This window comes from Stenella coeruleoalba (assembly GCF_951394435.1).
Source record: "Stenella coeruleoalba genome assembly, chromosome: 6".
Classification (NCBI taxonomy): domain Eukaryota; kingdom Metazoa; phylum Chordata; class Mammalia; order Artiodactyla; family Delphinidae; genus Stenella; species Stenella coeruleoalba.
This window is the reverse complement of record NC_137151.1, coordinates 123,908,557-123,929,202: the sequence shown is the minus strand read 5'-3', so window position 1 is coordinate 123,929,202 and position 20,646 is coordinate 123,908,557. Positions and strand designations below refer to the sequence as shown.

The window sequence follows — 20,646 nt, the reverse complement described above, 5'->3', positions numbered from 1 at the left end:
CATTCTGCTCTTATTTCTGCTTGATCTTGGTGTCTCACCTATGGTTATGCCGTTATCCCACTACCCACATTATTATTATCTGACCCGAATCCTATTTGGAACAAGGCAAGGCACATATGGACCTGAGAACATATGTGTGTATCAAGTAGATATTTAAAGTAAGTTATAACCCAGGTTTCAAAACTCTCAGGCATAAAGCCCTCTGAGAAGGGGGACCCTTCCTGCAGGAGGTTGGATCTGAGGCCTGGGGGCTGCAGGAGGCTATCCACTGTGGGCCAGCAGGGGAGCTGAAATGCACGAGGTGCTTTCCTATAGGATAGCAGCCCCCAAATTCACAGGTGAGACTTGGATCCTGGTCCGGGTCGACCTTTATGTTGGCAAATAGCTCTCTATGCTCATCGGTCCCATCAGAGGTGGAGCTGGTCAGGGCAGCGTTGGGGCACCAGGTCCTTCTCTGAGCTCCCGCCGAGGCTCAGCTGCTGAAGCCCCCACTGCTCCTGTGGCCCAGGTAGAGCTGGTGAGGGCACAGCAGAAGCGGCCATTCTGAGAGCGTGCTTTCAAACTACTAGTAAAGTGGGTTTACTTGGTGATGCACAGGCCAGGAATATACTCACTGCAAGGCTGGAAGAAGAGCGTCATGGATGGGTTAACTGTTAAATGAAGAGTCTGTCTTGACCAGAGAAAGAGAGAGAACTTAAACCACAGAACGTCGGCAGGGAAGGTTCAAGGCCCATGTCGTATGGCCTGGGGGAACACGGGGCATATATGAGGATCGGTTCTGGGGCCCAAACCCTTTGGGCAGACACAGCAGGTGGGGACATTTCTGCACCAACTTTGTGCTGACAGGGGCACCAACCAACCATCTCCCCTCCCTCAAACACAGGGCATGAATTTTTTTTTTTTTTTTTTTTGCGGTATGCGGGCCTCTCACTGTTGTGGCCTCTCCCGTTGCGGAGCACAGGCTCCGGACGCGCAGGCTCAGCAGCCATGGCTCACGGGCCCAGCCGCTCCGCAGCACGTGGGATCTTCCCGGACCAGGGCACGAACCCGTGTCCCCTGCATCGGCAGGTGGACTCTCAACCACTGCGCCACCAGGGAAGCCCCAGGGCGTGAATTTAAAAAAAAAAAAAAAAAAAAAAAACACTCACACTCAAATTTTTCTCCTTTTATATCATTTCATCCAAGTTAATCTCTTGGGCTTTGCCTTTACGGTAGTACTCTTTTCTTTAAACACATTTATTCGGTTGATCATCTATGCTGTAAATATTTGTATTATCGTCAAACATGCCACCTAATGCCAAACATGCTTTTAAAACTTAGACCCGAACGCCTTTTTAGGAAAAAAAAAAATCTTTATTAAAAAAAAATAACTTACAAATGGAAAGAACTCTCTGAAATACAAGGTTTGTTTCGTGCGCCGTGTTACAGACTGGAATAGTGTTGCTTTCTTTATTTTCAATGTAACTTTACAATAATATTAATGTCACAAACTGCATTACAGAGCAGTTTTCGTTCCATATCCCAGACCGGGTCAAAATACCGCACAGATAGAAAACTATCGTAAATAAAACATTTCAGCCGAGACTGGCATGTACTTATATATATATTTATATGTATGCGTGTGTGTGTGTATATATATATATGTATACTTTCAAAACAGCTAACAATTAATGTCATCCTTAGTCAAAACGGAAGTCAAACTAATGTCGAAACTACAACACTGAATATATGTCAGCATTATACCTCCCATACAATATTTAAAATATATTTAAACTTTCAAATACATTTAGAAGGTACATCAAGGGTGAGAAAAATAAAGTCTTAAGATTTAAATACAAACCACCATATAAAACCTTCAGGGAGCACAGAAAAGTCCTATTTTACAGAAGTGCAGGCAAGGCTGTCCCGCAGCTGGTGTGACAAGCAGCGGGCACTGCTCGGCACAGCCCCGCACGGTGGGTGCCACTCCGTCGGGACACACGGCCAGGCGACAGACAGCCGCATTGGCACGAGAGAGAGAGAGAGAAAGGAGCCACAGGGACGCACGTTCCCCTTTTCACGCAACCGCGGCATCAAGCCTGAAGCCACTTTGCTTTACTGTGGAAAATGACGCAGCCCGGTGCCCTGCTGGGAGCAAGTGCACACATCCCGGAGGCCGTGCAGAGCGCGTCACTTGGTGTTTTGCTCCAAAGCCGAGTACTCGGTCTCCGACACCCGGGAGGCATCAATGAGCTTGGTGAGACCCGTTTTGGCCGAGTACTTGAAGATGAAGGCTTTCATCAGCTCGTACCTGTAGTTGCGGTTGATGAAGCTGTACAGCACGGGGTTGACGCAGCAATGCACCAGGGACAGGCACTGCGTGACGTGCAGAGCCGTGAAGAGGAAGTTCTCCAGCTGGCAGGTGAAGGGGATGTAGTGGAGGATGGAGAAGATGTCCAGCAGTACCACGACGTGGTAGGGGAGCCAGCACACGAGGAAGACCACCACGTAGGAGAAGATGATCTTCCGGCTGCTGTGCTTTTCCTGGTCGCTGGAGGAGGAGATGGCTCGGGCGAGCAGGAAGTAGAAGACGGCAATGATGGAGAAAGGGAGGGCAAAGCCCAGGACCACGGAGATCAGCTCCATGCTGATCAGCCACTCCTTGACGCTGTGCTCGGGGTAAAACGACCGGCAGTAGGTCTCATTGTTCGAAGCGGACGTGACAGTCTTCAGGTAGTAGGTGTCGGGCAGGGACACGCAGAAGGCCAGGAGCCACGCCAGGACACACACGGCGCGACGCGTCATCTTCTTCTTGCGGCTGGAGGTGTTGGTGAAGTAGGCGACAGAGAGGTAGCGGTCCACGCTCATGCACGTAAGGAAGAAGATGCTGCCAAAGAGGTTGATGGAGAAGATGAGGTGAGTGACCTTGCACGTGAGCTCGCCCATGGGCCACTGGTTATGCTGCACAAGGCTGACCACCCAGACCGGGATGGTGACCACCACCCACAGATCGGCGATGGCCAGGTTCAAGATGTAGCAGTGCGTGTCGTAGCCCGTGGTCTTGGCCTGGATGTTCACCCAGACCACCACGGAGTTGGCGATCATGCCAATCACGAAGATGAAGATGTAGATGAAGGAGAGCGTGTACAGCAGGACGTTCTTGTTGGGCATGTTGGCGCACTGCACAGTGTCCACGACGATGCAGTCACTGCTGTTGCACGGCCAGCTGATGTCGGAGAAGTTCCCCGGTTCCGAGTAGTCGAAGACGTGCAGATCCATGGTGTCACGGGCAGCGATCAAACAGCCTATGTGCAAAAGCGAACGAAAGGATGGAAGACCAGAACGGCTCCATTAGCAAACACTCCAGATCTGTAAAACGCTTTCCCAGTGCCCCTGTGTGCTCAGCGGTTTCCCCGTAGCTCCCTAGTATCTTTGCAAAGAAAGGAGAAAAGAAACCAAACATAACAGAATCTGCAAAAGAAAACACACCCAGATTCTAAATCTCTGTGGATCTAAATCCATCTCTCTCAAAGAGAGAAACAATGTTTGCTTTCTCTGTCTTTGCAGGGTTGTGTTCTCAAGACATCGTCAGCCTGGCTGTGCCCAGGGTGTGAAACCGACACAGTCCAGAGGCCAGAGGGACATCAGGCCCTGAGCGTCAGGCCCAGTAGTGCTGAGGGCCCGCTCACTCTCTGCTGGGGAGGGCAGAGCCATCTCGTCTATGTCCCCAAGAGCGGCGGGGTGGGTCTGTTCCTGGCACTGGTGTATTACAAGTGTCCTGCTCGCCTGTCTCAGGTCCACTGCGGTTTGCAGTCAGGAGGCCCCTGGAGATGCGGGCCGCGTGTGGCACGCCCTGCAGCTTCCCTGCACCCCAAACCTGCAGCCTCTGACTTTGCCATGTGGTTCACAACTCAGTGCAACCAACCAACTGTCTCAAAGTGTGGGCCATTGCCTAGTTTTCCATCTTCTATTTGTCCAACTGCTTCAAGAGTAACTGGTGTCAAGACCCAAAGCACAAAAACCACCACCTGCTGCATCTCTGGAGGGGCTGACTTTTCTCGTCTTCCCTGCTGACCCGGCATGAGGTCAACACTCTCAACTGTCACCATTTTAACACCCATGGAGAACCCAGGCCCGAGGCTCCACTATGCCTGGAAATGATTCCCCCACAATCACCAGCTTCGAGAGCTGCCCAGGGCTGTCTTCTGCTGACTGGTCCACCCAAGGGCCCTGAAATCCCTCCACCACCTGCCGTGGGATGGCAGCCTCACTGCATGACTACGGGAAGGAAGATGTAAAATGAAACTATTCAACCTGAGGGTGCCCCGATCGGAGTTATCACCTAGAGTAAGGAGTTTGTGCTTCCTTTTCACCTGTTGCAGGTAATGACTGACCACGGGCCAAGCTTATTTGCCAAGTTCATTTAAAGTGGACTCCAGGACTTCCCTGGTGGCACAGTGGGTTAAGAATCCACCTGCCAATGCAGGGGACATGGGTTCGAGACCCTGGTCCGGGAAGATTCCACATGCCGCAGAGCAACTAAGCCCATGTGCTACAACTACTGAGCCTGCGCTCTAGAGCCCACGAGCCACAGCTACTGAGATCACGTGCTGCAACTACTGAAGTCCGCGAGCCTAGAGCTTGTGCTCCGCAACAAGAGAAGCCACCGCAGTGAGAAGCCCGCCCACGGCAACGAAGAGTAGACCCCGCTCGCCGCAACTAGAGAAAGCCCGCGCGCAGCAACGAAGACCCAATGCAGCCAAAAATAAATTAATTAATTAATTTTTTTTTAAAATAAAGTGGACTCCAGGCCACATGTAAGAGCTCCCAGAGGATGAGGACTGACTATGGCCCCTGGGTCAGTGCCCAGGTGACCGGGCTAAGGGTCTGCAGAGGCCCAGCTGGGAAAGCACCCATCTGGTGATCAGACCTTCCTGGATTGGGCTTCAGGTTCCTCACTCACTAGTGTTTAATTTGAGACGAGCTAACCTGTCGCGTGCCGCTGCTTTCTCAGGACACCAGCACACATCTCACGGAGCTGCTTAAGAATTCACGGGCCTGAGACAGAACCTAACACAAGCAGACACTCAAAACTTCGTGCCCGCCCCTCCCCCTCTCTTTACCTATTAGAAAGCACAGGCTCACTTAGCTTTTGCTCCACGTTCAAAACCGACTCTTCCCAGCTGCTGGGAAACGTCCTGCCCTGGAGGGAGACGCAGGAGCCACGCAGAGAGCACGGTTTGATGCTCTCATCTCCAGGCTTCATGAACAGAATCCCAAGAAGTGAGACTGTCTGCTGCCTCCCAGGGCTGCCTCCAAACTCACGGCAGAGGACCTGCTCTTGAATCCCGTTTACGGAGACAGCCCTCAGGCTCCTGTCCCTTCTCTTCCGTGGGTTGTAAGCGGCCTCTGGTTCCCCTCCAGGTGACCCGACCACACCTCAGTGTCCCCTGCCGCTGACAGAGACGGCTGGACCTCCCAGGAGGTGGCTGGAACCGCGGGCCCTGCAACCGGGAAGCCTGGTGGTCCTCAGTCACCCCACCAGGAGGACCCTCGGGCCCTGGGACCACCAGCTTGTCGCAAGACCTGACCCGTAGCGCGCCCACGCAGAGTCAGCCGGGTCAAGTTAGGACAAATAAACTGCTCACGTTAAGAGACTCTGGAATGCCCTGTCCTAAGAGGCAGCTCCAGGACCCCAAGAGGACACGGACACACAGAGGACGCCTCTGAGAAGCCAGGCCCCCGACCCACCGGATGGGCCTCAGGGTGGGCAGCCACCCCCAGACCGAGCCTTCGAGGTACTACCGCCCCCTCCCGCTGCCCGGGCTGCGCACCTGCCTGGAGCTGACTGCGCCCGCGGCACCCCTGACCCCAGATGAGGGCAACAGGGGATTTGCGCTGTCCTCGCCTGCCTGGCTCTAGCGTGCTGACGCTTCTCCCCCGTTTCCTTAAAATGAAACACATTTGCAGCATGGCTTAGTTTTATAAAGCGCTTGCACCCCGTGACCTCATCTGCCCCGAGCCCCTGCAGAGCAGAGAAGCTCAGCTAGAGGACGAGCCACAGCCCCGCCACAGCCCCACAACGGTGGGCTGGCCCCCAGCTGGGGCTCCTTCGTCTGCCCGCACTGGCACAGCCCTAGCAGGCCTCGGCGGACACAGCCAGAAACCCTGGAGTTTGGGTCATTCACAGGGGCTGGAGGAAAAGGAAGGACCCCCAGCCTGTGCTGGCCTGACTCGGCTGCCGTGTCCTCACCTCTGTCTTCAACCCAAGGAGTCATTCCGCTCGCTGGGACACTCTTGTGCCCTGCAGGGTCCAGGTGGCGGGGCACTGCTCAGTGTGGACAGAGGGACGCACGCATGCAGGGGACCTTGGGGAAATGCCAGGCGTCTGTGTCCCTCTAGGACCCCACTTCTCCCACACAACAGACCGTCCGCACTCACACCACTGGGGCTGGGCCAGCCCTCGGTGTTCCCTGAGCCAGAGCCGCGGTGGGAAAGGGCTCGGGGACCCTGAATCGGTCCTTTGGTTTCTGCCCTCTGGGTGATGAAAACTTGATTTAGTGACCACTGGTCCTCTGAGCCCAAAATGTTACTCGTGAACCGGGCACGTCACTCCCTGCAGCCGTCCTTTCCCCTCGCTCCTGGACAGCATGAGGGAATCTTCCAGAAAGGGCTGAGGGGAGAGCAGAGGCTGGGGGGCTCCTCGCTGTAGCTTGAAAGCCAATTGGCCGGGCTTCCCTGGTGGCGCAGTCGTTGAGAGTCCGCCTGCCAATGCAGGCCACACGGGTTCGTGCCCGGTCCGGGAAGATCACACATGCCGCGGAGCAGCTGGGCCCGTGAGCCATGGCCGCTGAGCCTGCGCGTCCGGAGCCTGTGCTCCGCAACGGGAGAGGCCACAGCAGTGAGAGGCCCGCATACCGCAAAAAAAAAAAACCAATTGGCCCCACTGATCAATCACCGATCATCTATCACTGATCACCCATCAGCCCAGGAGATGAGGCCAGAGGCCCATGCCTTGACCACCAGCCTCCTGCTGGGGAACCCACCCACCCCGACCCCATGGCCGAGGCTCCAGTGGTCCAGAGAAGGAAGAGAAGCACCAACAGAGGAGGTTAAACAAGCAGTGCAGTAATCCAGTCCTTCCCCGATTTAAACGGGAAGCTGAAGGGGGAAAAAAAGAAAGAACGCCAGACGATAGCGTAGCTTCGGTCATTTGTTATTTTACATGCATTCTGCTCTGGAAACAAACAAGGGCTGTTTCCAGAAAAGTGAATATTATGATATAAAGACAATCTGCCATGTTACGTCACACGTGGTCCGTGGCTGTCTGAGCGTGTGTCCCAGAGGTCTGGGGCTAACGGTGTGCGCCCCTCACTGTTCCACTGAAGACAAGAATCTTCCTAAGTCACTGGCTTAGGTTTTAACAAGTGATGCTCTCAGAGCTCCTGACCCAAACAAACACATGACACAGCAACTACGAAATATCGACCCAGGCCCCTGGTTCCCCAAGACCTGGCCAAACCTGAGGGAGGAGGGGGTGAGGGAGGCTTTCCACCGAGCCCCTGGGGCCACTCAAACCCCCTGAGATCCTGCACCAGTCTCATCTCCAGGAAAAGCGGGAGTGGGGATCACCCCAACCACTGTGGAGACCCCACTGCCTGTGCCAACCAGGAAGGAACTGCGGGCCCGACACTCCTCGTATACACAGTGACACCTCCCAGCCGTGTGGCTGGGCTGCAGACCCTAGGGCCTGGAGCAGATGCCCTCGTCCACTGGGACCTGACCCCCTCTGCTGGAATAAACCAGCAGTTCTGTTCCTGTCAGCTTGGGCCAGAGCTGAGGAGGGACTTCTGGGTGTTAGTCCCACCTGCCCACTGCCTGCCTCCCTGTGGGCCAGGCCCCCCGCCGGGGTGGACAGGAGAATGAGAGACTACTTCTGACACAGGTCATAACATCTGCATAAAGATTCCTGATGGAAGGAAAAAAACGGGGCTTGGAATAAAAGATTCTTACCATTGTTTAATTTTACAAGTTCACACGTTCTCCTCTCAAAATGTATATTCCCAGGTCCCCAAATGTACATGCAAAAATGTTTACTGAAGCACTATTTATAAACCAGCAAAAAACTAGGGACAACATAAATGTCTACCCACGGAGGACAGCAAACCACTGTCTGGAATATAATGCAGCTGTACAAAGAAATAGGAAACCTCCTTTTACGAACGTGGAAAGGTACACTTATACATATACCGTAATCTCATGTATGTTAAAAAAAAACCCAAAATTATGTGTTTTTTTATAGATAAATATATGGGCGTAAAGGAATGGGAAAAAGATCTGTGGTAAGTATAACTTTGGGCTGGGAGTGTGGGATGAGGGGACAAAGGCGGAACTGTAGTTTCTACTCTATACGCTTCCGTATGATTTGAAACTTGCTATCAAGAATTCTGTAAATGTGAATAGAGGGAGGAATGTTTCCCAGAACAATAAAGGTTCACGGCCCATTTTTTTCTAGACCAGGGAGATCCCACTGAGCACAAAGGAGTAATCATCACTTTTCATTCCCTTTTCCCCAAGACGTACTGCTTTATCTCACAGAACCCCCCTCCAGGGATCACTTCCTGTAGATTCCATGCCCAACACCTGCTTCTGGAAAGCATTGCACTTCTGCCAGGACAGGAAGTGGATTTTCCTACAGCCTGAGGATGGAGGGCCAGCATCCGTCCATCCCGCCTCCCGCACCGGCCTGGGGTCTGTAAAGGAACTCATCTGCCACTCGCATCCCCAAATGGTGGAAGGGAGATGCACCACTCATTTCTCAGGCTTATTATTCATCAATCGAGTATCCTTGGCAACCACTTCAAGCGGCCTGACACATTGAGCTGCCTCCAAATGGTTGCCCTGCGCTCACCAGGCCAGCTGGGGGCAAAGCCAGAACGAGAATCTCCAAGTTCAGGGTCCCCATGGGGTGGCAGTTTGGCCTGCAAGGAATATGTCCTTTCACTGGCCAAAAGTCACTCCCCTCCAGGACACAGACTGCCACGTGTTCAGGTGTCTGGCCGGTGTTCCCCCAAACTGCCTTCAGTATGTTTGCAATTTCCGATCACAATCCCGGAAGACCCTTCCCGACCAACCCCTGAGCCCCTCGCTCCCCAGATAAATTCCATCCCAAATATCCCCTCTGTTTCTCCCGCCTCCTCCCAGCCCGGCCGCGCATCTCCAGTCTGTGTCACTGGGCTATTGGTGTGTCTCCCCTCATCCCAAGCTCCCACCCCACGACGTCTTACTCTCTGTGTACAGAGCAGCCAGCAATGGCACCTGGACAAAGTAGGTGTTCAATGAATTCATAGTCAATGAATCGACCTCCCCCAAGACCAGAAATCTGAGGTTATCAATGGAAATGGAGGCCCAGAAGGGACCTTTCTGAAATCCTCACAGAGCTAAGATAAACATCGCTGGTTTCTGTGTCCCCAGATGTTTGTGGAGCCCCTTCTGTGAGGGGCACTGCTCTGGGGCATAACAAAACCGTCTGCCCCCAGGAACTCGCCAAGTAACCGAGAGGTTCAGGAAGGCAGCAGGGCGGTGCTGGACAGCCCTCGAGCACAGTGGTGAGGGATTTCCACCCCAGTGGCTGATGGGGACCCCCAAGGAGAGAGGGGGTGGTGGGATGCTCAGTGATATGCCATGAGGAGGGTCACCGAATCTGGCTGAAACAGTCAGGCGGGGCCTGTCCACGCAGGAGCCACCAAGGCCTTGAGCAAGGGACTGGCTTGGGGGCAGAAAAGGAGGAAAGAGGTGACACAAACCACGGAGAAGGCTTGCACTGGAGGCTGGGTGCAGGTCAGACTGGAGGCAAACGCCAGGATGCCGTGCAGAGAGGCGAACACAGGCCAGGCCGCCCAGGGCACCAGCTCGGACGCCAAGGGGCCCTCTGGGCCCTCCAGGACCTCTGCCTGCAGGTGGCCTTGTTGACTGGTCTTCTGCAACTGGGACTTGTGTCCTCCCAGGGTGGAATTTCACGGAGCAGCTCAGTGTTGTCCCAACAGGATGACCCAGCTCGGCTAATCTCGCTGCTGGGCACCTGGAAACTGAGGTCAGACAGGCAGCAGGACCAACCATCTCAGGGGTGTGGCTCGTACCAGCTCTCGTCACTCTCCCCACTCCCCAGGGACTCTCCAGTGGCACTCAGCCTCTGGTCTCCTGTGAAAGCCCTGCCCCTTCTACTACTCAGCCCAGTGCGATGTGCGTAAAGAGGGCCCGCATCATCTGTAAAGGTCATTAGGAAACCGCACGTCATTGGCGTTTGTTTCACTTCTTACCAGTCCTGCATTAGATCTACGGAAAAGTCCAGGAAAGCTTCAGCCCAAGCCTGGGAGGCCACCTGCTGGGGCTGAGAGCAGAATGGGGGCAGCGTGTCCGCCACCCCGTGTCGCGCAGACAGAACAATGCTGTCCTGACTGCTTACTTTACACAAGTCAAGAATTGCTCTGAATCACTCGAACACTTAAAAAAATAATAGAGAGAGAGAGAGAGAAAGAAAAATCCAAGCCCTAATTCAGATATGGGCCACCTATTTCCAGAGTCCTCAGACGCACTACACACGGACACACAGGGCAGCCTTGTCCACTGTAAGTATTGGGGGAGATAAAACGAACCCCACATCCAGAAACCTGATCTGCTCTATTGTGCTTAGCAGCCCAACAGGGAAGCAGTGCCGGACCCAGAAGGGCAGATCCAGAGATTCCCACGGCACAAAGGCTGCCGTCTGCGTTGATGGGTGTAACCAGAGCCCTAATTCCCACCCAGCTTAGTATCAGGATGAGGTAGTGGGAGGTCAGCCAGCCCAGGACAGCCACTCACCTCCGGCTACACACAACGGGGTTCCCAGGAGAACAGGACGCAATCTTAGACAAAATTAAGCGAAGACCCGACCAAGATTTCTGTTACAATAAGAGAACTGGAAGATGCTAGCCACCTGGCTGGCAGGGCCCTCACCATGCGGTCCCCATGCGGCCCCCTGCACCTTTATCTGTCCCTTGACCTAGAGCGGTCCAAGGCCACCTGAGGTGGTCTCAGCCCCTCCACCTTTAAATGCTTGGAACAAAAAAAGAAGGGGTCAGCTTCCAAACCTACTTGGGGCTCAGCAAAATTTTCACTATAAAAATACGTAATTCTCTCATCACTTGAAGAACCAAGCAACGTTTGTTTTTTTCCAATTCTAAGCTAGTAGATTCTTATGTAACCAAAGTATCAAAGATTCCCTGCAGAAAACCATTAAGGATTCAAAATCAGAGGACTCCCCCTTTTTTCCTTTCTTTCTTTTTTTTCTGCTTGCTTGCTTTTACTTTAATAAGACATATGTGTCCCAGAGCTACAATTTCCTGGACTTTAAAAACACTTGACACGACACACAGATGTCCACCTACACACATGCAGTTCGACTGGAAGCCCTTCTAATACTGTTTTTGCTCCTGAATAAAACCAAGCTCCTTGGTTGCCTGTACGAAAAGGACAAATACTTTCTAGCCCCCAATTTCATTCGTGTTCTGCAAAATCACTGAGGACCATCTCAAGTCCTGAGTTACTCTTGGGGCTCACAGAATGACTCTCTTTCAGTCTCAGGTTTGAGTGACCAACTTCCCTTGTGTCTCCTGGAAAACGGGAGCCTCTCTGCCTGGAGTGATCACACAAAAAGCCACTGTTCCTGATTAAGTAGGTTTTTTTGTTTGGGTTTTTGTTTTTTTTTTCCATCCAGAAAGCCTATACTTTGCCTGTTCTGGACCTGATTAGAAAACATAATACCTTCTCCAGTCTCTCAAGACTTGCTGTTAATATGGGATAACCTCACCTCCGAAGCCCTGACTCAGTTAAGCATCGTCATGCTGCCTGGACTGTACTCTCTGGAACTTTTTTTAAAACTACGATTGCAATGCGCACCCCTTTAAAAAACTCAGATGGGCGGCAAAATGCAGGCATTTCTCAATTTTCTTTTGCTTTTCCACTCTAATCCCGTGCAGCCCTCCTCCCCCACCCGGTTTCCAGGAGGCTGTGGCATCAGGCTCCGCAGTTGTGTGCACACTGGAGTGTTTATTGCAGAGACTGGGGAAAAAAGAGCAAATTGTTTCCAAGCTAGAGCTCCCATGTGCAACTCCGCTTCAGAAGAAGGTTCTGCATCTGGGGAAACTCAAGGGCTGATGAAAGAAGGGCAAGCAGTTTATCCGTTTAAAATCTATGGGAAGTTAAGCACAGACACCAGCAGCCTCCACTTTCCTTTCTAGGCAAGCCTATTTGATCTCTGCATTTTCCTGGAATAAATAAAGGGACACAAAGGCAGCATCGGCGCATTTAAAAAGAAAAGAAAAAGTTACCACATTGAGATTTTGCAGAATGAAGTTTCAGGGGATGTCAGGGCATCAAATACCTTCAAAGGGCTGTAAACCATTTCAGGGAGGCCTCTTCTACATCTGGAAAACGTAATTATCCTGGTGTGAGCAAGTGAATTGAGAGAAAAGAAGGAAGGAAAGAAGAAAGAAGGAAGGACAGACGGAAGGAAGGAAGAGAGAGAGAGAGAAAGGAAGAAAGGAAGGAAGGAAGAAAAGAAAGAAAGAAAAGAAAGAAAGAAAGAAAGAAAGAAAGAAAGAAAGAAAGAAAGAAAGAAAGAAAAGAAAGAAAGAAAGAAAGAAAGAGAAAGAAAGGAAAAGAAAGAAAAAAGGAGACAGCCAGTCTGACTTTTACAACTTCTCATTCTCCCTGGAACTTACAAGTCTTGGCTAACCACCCAACCCTGACCTCACTGCAAAGTTTTTACTTTCCGTCACCCCTCAAACTTTTATGCAGGCTAACAAAATTCATGTTTTACTTTAGGAGTATAATTAAATTGCAAAATCCTACACTTGTGTGTGTGTCTTTTTTTTTCCAGCTGAAGTTGGATTTAACACCTTCTGAGCGAACAATAGATACTCAAATTAGATCAGGAGGGATGCAGTCAAGAGACAAGACCACCGAGCTGTATTTAACATTCACCCTTACAGCTTCCGGACTTACAGGCCCTGGTAATCCTCCAAAGCAGTGAATTCAAACCACTCTGGACCCAAAGAGATTCTCAGCCCAGTTTTCTTCTTCGCTCAAGGATGCCTCTTCATAAATGGTACATCTTTCTGGAATTACACATTCACTGCCAATTCTATTTCCCAGTGGATATGCCAGAAGCAAAACAGGTAGGCAGCGGTGCCAAGCTGATCCCAATGCCAACCTTGAGCAAGCTGAATGGACAGTCTGCCTTCTTGTGAAGTTCTCTGCTTGCAAATAAACCCCAGATTCCTCAATCCAACGAACACACACACACACACACAGAGTGCCTTCCACTTCAGAAAACTGCCCTTTTTTACTTTCTGCAGCCAAGGTGAAGCCCCCAGTTAACAACCACACTCTGCAACGCAGCCCTGCAACACGCAGCCTGTGCTTTCAGAAACCAGACCTGCAGACTCTCCAACACCCATCACAGCTTATAAGAAAGAAGAGCTCTGAAAAAGACCACTAGCTTAAGAGCAGAGACCCTGCCCGCCATCCTCCCTTCCTTTCTAAGCAAGGCTGCTGACCCAGCACAGTTTCCTTACCTCCCGGCTGGACTCCGCTCCGGCTTAGGGCTCAGGGCTCGCCTTCCCAGCTCCTGCGCTCACTGCCTTAGGGTTGAGCACTTTGCAGGAAGTGTGAGCTCTCGGGCTGCACATTTGCGTTATATACGCTGCAGGGAGGCGGCCTCTAGATGGCAGCTTTGCAACCCGCATCTCCTCCCTCCCTCCTCCAGCCACCCCCTCTCTGCGCGCGCGCGCGCGCGCGCACACACACACACACGCTTGCATGCACGCACACACTTGCACCCGCGCACACACACCCCTCTTGTAAACCCCGATCTGTAATTTCCGGCCAAGCTCTCCCACACAAGCACACTCTTGGGAAACCCCAGCCTGCCTTCATTTGCAAAGTTTAATGAAGCTACAAGGTCCAGACCCCGGGGGGAGATGTGTCAGCAGAAGAGAAAAAAAAAAAAGGCAAAGAAACCCTAGTGCTTTGCAAAATCATCAAATATTTATCTGGTCTCAGGTATATCTTAATAATCCCATTAACACCAAGAATTCCTTTGAATGCCTCTTAGCTCTAGGGAAGACTTTGTTCCCAAGACAAATTGCTCTGAACTTCTGAACTTCGGTGTTGATTTATTAAGCCTGGGTTGTCTTTGTTAATTCCTCCAAAACAGAAGTAACAATTTTGGTATGGGAGCAATGAACGCGTACCACAGCATATACAACCAAAGTGAGGGAAAGGGCCTTGCAATAGATTTTAGTCGATTTTATTTAAATACTTTTATCTGTAAAAGCCTGTAGGTGCAAAAACCTTGAAAATCTAATGAAAATGATGTTCTGAAGCACACCCAGTGCCAGGCACACATTAGAGGCATCACACATGTCTTTTGATAATGTCCTTTACGGAGGTGAATTTAGCAAATATTTCTTTATTTTTATTATTGAAATCTACATCCTTATCTAGACGTGGGCAGCTGGCATTCCATCCGTGGGGGAATTGGACCTAAAAATGTGTTCCATATAATAATCACCTCTACTGCCCTATTTACATAGATCAGGATGACTTAAGCTTTCACTTTTCAAGCCGCGCTGAGCTTTTCCCCCCAGTAACGCGCAGGGTTGCGGCTTTTGTTTTGCTTCTGCTTCTCATGGCGTTAGTTCTGTGGCTCAGCTCCCTGCGCGCTGGCACCCGGTGTTCCCACTCTCACCCCAGCTGAAGCTTTTTGAGGTTCTTTTTATACCTCTACTAAAAATACCAGCAGACAGCCAAACGCTCCGTCTGGAGGATTGGGAGGTCAAACTCTCACGCGGCCAGAAGGCCTGGGTATGCAGAAAGCCCTTAACAAAAGAAATATTTTGTTTAGATGAAACTTCACAGAGCACAGTGGAAGTCACTGCAAAACGGGAGCTAAGAGCACACCTGCTCCGAGGGCTCTCACAGGGGTCTGCCCACCCTGTCCCTGCCCATCCGGGCGCTGTCCTTTAGAACTGGCACGGATCTTCTTCCTGTCCTGTTGCCTGGGCACCCAAAGCCCCATCTCCGAGCTCCCACAGTGAAAGCTGCTGTAAAGCAAGACCGCAGGCAGCTGGCTCTGCGCGCACGCAGGATTTGGGGAGACTGTACGAAAACCCTCGTGACTTTCTCGGTCCTGTTTTCTAACAGCAGGTGACCCTGTGTCTGAGCCTGATGGAAATGTACCTGTGGCGGCCAGAGCAGAGATCTCCTCCGTGACACTGACACCCAGGCTGACTTTCTATTTCTATGAACGTGATCTGTCCCTTAATGCGATTCTCTTTTGGCAGGTTTGGGGGCAAGACCGAAGCGCAGGATAGGTTTGAATCTGCTCTCAATTAAGTGCGCTACGTTGAAAAGAAAGCAAGCTTTGCCGAGAAACCCGCGACAGGACGCAGTTGCTGAAGTGGAGGAAGGAAAACGCAAAGTAGGTGTTAAAAAAAAAAGAACACGCTTCAGTTCAGACGCTGTAGGACCCGCGCTCCCCAGTGGCAGAGCTGGGGCGCCTGTTGCAGCACCAGGAGGACGGCGAGGGGTGCAGGAGCCGCGCGGGCACAGTCTGAGTGCAGAGCTGTGTGCATGGGTGCCCCCTGGGACGAGGCCTGCAGCCCTCCCGGGTCTGAGTTCTGCCTGGGTCTCCCCACCCCTGACGGAGAACCCAGTCCTGGGGGAATTGAGAGGGTAAGTAAGCCAATGTTCTGTAAGGGAGGAAGATTCCATCACCCCAGGACCTAAAATGTCTCTTGGAACGTTTGGAAGTCTGCCCCAGCTGGTGGAAGGATTGCATTTGGAAGGGAGGGTTAGTCTCAGAGGAATGAGTTTGGTTCCCCCGCAGTGGGAAACTGAGAAGGCAGGAATGGATCGCTCTCCCTAGAGCTGTCCCGGCTGACCCAGAATTCATAGTTCCTGGACCTGTTTTGCTCGCCCTGACTACATAGTGCAGCGGGGGCGGTGAAGGGGTTTTCAGCCAAGCCCCACGCCCCATCCTTCCCTGTCTATAATCTGCACCTGAGATTTCAGACTCCGCAGAGCAGGCTGTCGCCTCTGGGCTCTGATTTGCCTGCAGATGTGGCACCATGATCCTCCTGCCTTGAAACCCCACCTCACTTTCAGAGGGATCCTGGAGGGCCAGAGTTGCGGCTGGTGGGCTGAGGGCTCCAGGGGAGCACAGTTAGGCTGGAGAGAGCGTGGACTCTGACAACTGCAAATATGGTCCCAGCTCATCTGCATCATCAGCCCAAGGGCTGAAGACTGGCTCTGCCCGAGGGCGGGCGTTTCGTGCATCCTCAGAGCATCACACAAGGTGTTACGGATTCCTAGAGCCAGCCAGTAGACATCTTGGCCCGGCGGGAGTCATCTCAGCCAGAACTGGACATCCCCCCAGAATAACAGATACTGACGCCTTCTGTGGGGGAAGGACCTGGAAGGAAGGACAGAGCCCTGCCCACAAGGGGATGGGGGTCCCAGCCTGGGCTCCATCCAAACAGGCCTGATTTGGAACCTGAATTATACATCGTTATCTCCTTAGGCAACCAACCTCTTTGGGATCTTAGGTTCGGGTCTTTAAAATAATTATAATAGAACGTTCTGTTCTCGGCAGGTGCCTCTCGGGGTTAAATGAAAAGGTTAGAGGCACCTCGCAGGTGCCAGGAAGGCTAGTTCTCTCCCTCTTCCTCCTCCCCTGGCCGCGGCCAAATTCTGGTGACACAGAGCATTTTTGAAGATATACAACCCAAGTCTTGCCACATTTTATGAGCTCTTTCATAAAGTTTGGCAAGTTTGCACAATAACAGCTCTGAGTGTGGAACTTTTGCCGGGCTCTGTGCTAAGGGCTGCGTTCTTTCAGTTAATCTTCACAGCAGCAGCCATTAGCCTAAAATGTCTCTAGTTTTGTCCCGCTTTTCTAACTGAGAAAACTAAGGCCCAGAGAGAGTGGGCAAACTGCTCTGGATAGCTGTCAGTGAATAGAAGTGGGATTCAAACCTGGGTTTGCCCAGCTTCACAGCACATGCTATTACCTGGTGCCGCAGAAAGACATACTCTTAAAACAGAAAAACCATTGTGAGACATATATCAGGGTGTGTTAAGTTGGTTCCCTGAAAACAGACTCTCGGATGAGAATTCAGGGCAACTGTTGTGTAAAGGATGTGCTCCCAGAAGAACCTGACACGGATAGGGGAAAAGACAACCAGAGGTGCCATTTCTAGCTAAGTCTCAGCTGCAGCCTGACCCCTCATGTCTCCCTGAAGCCTAAGTTCCACCCTAATTTGTCCCAACTCCAGGCAAGGGAGCTGGCTTTTGTGCTCCTATATCCTTCAACCAGTGGATTAGGGCTACTGGCTGATGGATGGGGTAATGTAACCCCCAGATACTCCCCATTCTCAACCTGTGTGGGCAAAGCTACTCCAGTAGCCCAAGGTCAGTCTCTCAGAGACTCACCCAGTCTCAAGCCTGGGCAGTAAACCCACATCAAGCGCTGGGGAGGGGTGCACAGAACTAGAAAGGGGTCAGAGGGAGCTGAGCGCAGCACCACCAGGGTCCACCGCACTGGGCATCTGTGGCATCTATTGTATCAATTTGACCCAAATAAGAGAGTACTCTCTAATCAAGACTCAGACCAACTTGTTTCTATGCCAGGCCCTTCGCACCTGACATTTTCTGTTCTTGGAATGCTCTTTCCAATAACGGTTATATGGCTGCCTTCTTCTCACTATCCTGTTTCAGGCTTGAATAAAATTGCTTTAGAGAAACTTGCACCACTCTAGCCAAAAAATCCTCCCATCCCAGTTACTCTGTCATTATCCTGTTTTCTTCATAACAGTTAATCACCATCCAAAGTCGTCAGTTCCTTGTTTGTCTTCTCCCCACTAGAGTGTAAATTGCCACAGGGCAAGAATGTGGCTGTTTTGTTTCAAGGCAGTATGCCTGTGGTCACACTCAGTGCTTGGCCCGTAGTAGGTGCTCATAAATATTACCTGCATAAACTCGGAAAAATCTCACTTTTAAATCAGGTTTTCACCCGTCCCATATTTTGCTCACCTTCTGACTTGTAGAAATGGGGGGGGGGGGGTGCGGGGGGGACGAGGGAGAGGGTGGTATTTAGGAAAGAGCCCAGGTTAAGTGCTTTGAGGAAACTTAAAACATAAACCTTGAATTAGGAGGTTGAGATTAACATATACACACTACTATATATAAAATAGATGACCAGCATGGACCACTGTATAGCACAGGGAACTATACTCAAGATCTTGTAATAACCTATAAGGGAAAAGAATCTGAAGAAGAATATATATGTGTGTATCTATTCATCTATCTATCTATCTATCTATCTATATATATATATATACACACATATACTTATGAATTGCTGTGCTATACACCTGATTGTAAATCAACTATACGTCAATTAAAAAAAACATAAACCTTGAAAGTGGGCAGAAGACTTGAATAGGTACTTCACATAAAAGGATCTACAGATGACCAATACACATATGAAAAGTGTACGACTTCCTTAGTCACTGGAAAAATACAAATTAAAATCATAGGACCAGACAACTGGACACCCACCGGAAAGAATAAAATGAAAATGACTGAACGTTAGCAAAGGTGCGGAACCACCAGAATTCTCACACACCAATGCTACTTAAACTGTATGTGATGCAGGACCAGCATTCTTTCTTCTTTTTCAATTTCCAGTGCATTTCAGACCAAAATATTGTGCCACTGAGAAAGACTAGTATGGAACTCATGCTACCTGGGCCTCATCATGCAAGTGTGACATCTGCAGTGTCGGTCTTCACTGTCACACAAGGCTGCTGACTGTGGATTTGTATGCCACAGAAACGGCGCATTTCTATAAAAGTATCTAAATGCTCACTCTCGATTTCTGGACCTACCTCTTTGCAGACTAGTAGCAAATAGCTCACAACCCACACTTCCATTGACACAATGTGCCCTGATGGTGGAGGTGCAAATTGCCACAACCAGTTAGGCAGGATTTGCTAAAATTAAACATACACATACCCTCTGACTCAGAAAGTACATTGTAAGGTATATACCCAACTTGAAGGTGCAATATTGCAGCAAAAAATATACCAGAATGCTTATAACAGGACTATTTATAAGAACCCCAAATTAGAAATAACCTGACATTAGCAGAAAAGGATATTACAGACCAGTATCCCTCATGAACATAGACATGAAATCCTTTAAAAATAAAATCAAATACAACAATATAGTTATCATGACTAAGTGGGGTTTATCCTTGAAATGCAAGGCTGGTTTAACATTTGAAAGTCAATATAATTTAATTTACTATATTAATAAAATTAAGTATTTGAAAACATTCAAAATCAATTTGTGATAACAACTTTCAGCAATCTGAAAATAAAATGATTTTGATTTGATTTAATTCCTCAGTTTGATACAGGACATGTATAAACTTGATATAGGACATGTGTGAATACTTAAGAGTTAACATCATACTTAATGGTGAAAAATTGAACACTTTACATCTAAAATTGAGAACAAGGCAAAGATATCTACTTTTACTGTCTCCTTTCAACATTGTACTGATGGTCCTAGCTAGTGCCAATAAGGAAAAAAAAAAGAAATAAAGGCAATGGATTGGAAAACAAGATGTAAAACTTCTTTTATTGGCAGTTGATGTGATTATTTACATAGAAAATCCTGATTAATCTACAAAACAAATTCAAGAACTAATCAGTGAATTTAGAAAGGCCACAGAACACAAAGTCAGTATAGAAAAGTCAATCGTATTTCTATACATCAGCAGCAAACAATTAGAAAATAAAATTGAAAATTTTCTTTACAGTAGCATCAAAAAACATTTACTACATAGGAACAAATTTAACAAAAGATTTGTGAGACCTCTACACTGAAAACAACAAAAGCAGCAGTGAGAGAAATTAAATGAGAGGTATACCATGTTCATGGATTGGGAGACTCAATACTGTTAATATATGAATTCTTCCCAAATTGGTGTGTAGATTCAATGTAGTCCTAACCCAAATCCCAGATAATTCTTTGGTAGAAATTGGCAGGTTGATTTTTACATTTTTATGGAAATTGAAAAGACCTAACCATATCTAAAACTATCTTGAAATGAAAGAATGTTGGAGGACTCATATTTTGTGATTTCATGACTTAATATAAAGCCATGGTGATCAGTCTAGTGAGGTATTGGCATGATAGACAAATAGATCAAGGGAACTAAACAGTCCAAAAATAGACACACATGTACAATCAACTGATATTCAGCAAAGGTTCCATAGCAATTAGCAAAGTTTAAGAACAATGATATTTACTGTATCATGGTAGAAATCAAATAGTTGTCTATTGGGGTGAGGATTGACTGGAAGGGAATTTTCCGGGGTGAATGGCCATGTTCTATATCTTGATTGGGCTAGTGGTTACATGAGTGTATATATTTATCAAATCTCATCAAACTGTATGCTTAAGATCTGTGATATTCATTAAATTTTACCTCAATAAAAAATGCAAACTGTGGAATGTATATAAAGTGATATTATTTATATAAAATTTTAAAGC

General features: G+C 49.5%; 1 protein-coding gene across 3 annotated transcripts; it reads right to left on the bottom strand.

The window, feature by feature from the left end:
* Nucleotides 1-879: 879 nt before the first annotated feature.
* ACKR3 (atypical chemokine receptor 3) lies at nt 880-13,780 on the bottom strand. 3 transcript variants are annotated; one of them, XM_079924952.1, is made up of 3 exons: nt 13,596-13,780; nt 12,401-12,443; nt 880-3,284 (listed from the first exon to the last, which is right to left on the bottom strand). In XM_079924952.1, exon 3 carries the CDS (start codon nt 3,256-3,258, stop codon nt 2,170-2,172), a length of 1,089 nt encoding a protein of 362 aa, XP_079781078.1. In that variant the 5' UTR covers nt 3,259-3,284; nt 12,401-12,443; nt 13,596-13,780; the 3' UTR covers nt 880-2,169. The 3 variants fall into 3 exon arrangements, with proteins under 3 accessions (XP_079781078.1, XP_079781076.1, XP_079781077.1); XM_079924950.1 differs by having other exon boundaries at nt 881-3,284; nt 12,348-12,443; XM_079924951.1 differs by lacking the exon at nt 12,401-12,443 and having other exon boundaries at nt 881-3,284.
* Between the last annotated feature and the right edge of the window lie 6,866 nt (nt 13,781-20,646).

Bases quoted from the DNA above. Each gene is read 5' to 3' on its own strand.
- ACKR3 (XM_079924952.1), bottom strand. From the start codon at position 3,258: ATGGATCTGCACGTCTTCGACTACTCGGAACCGGGGAACTTCTCCGAC.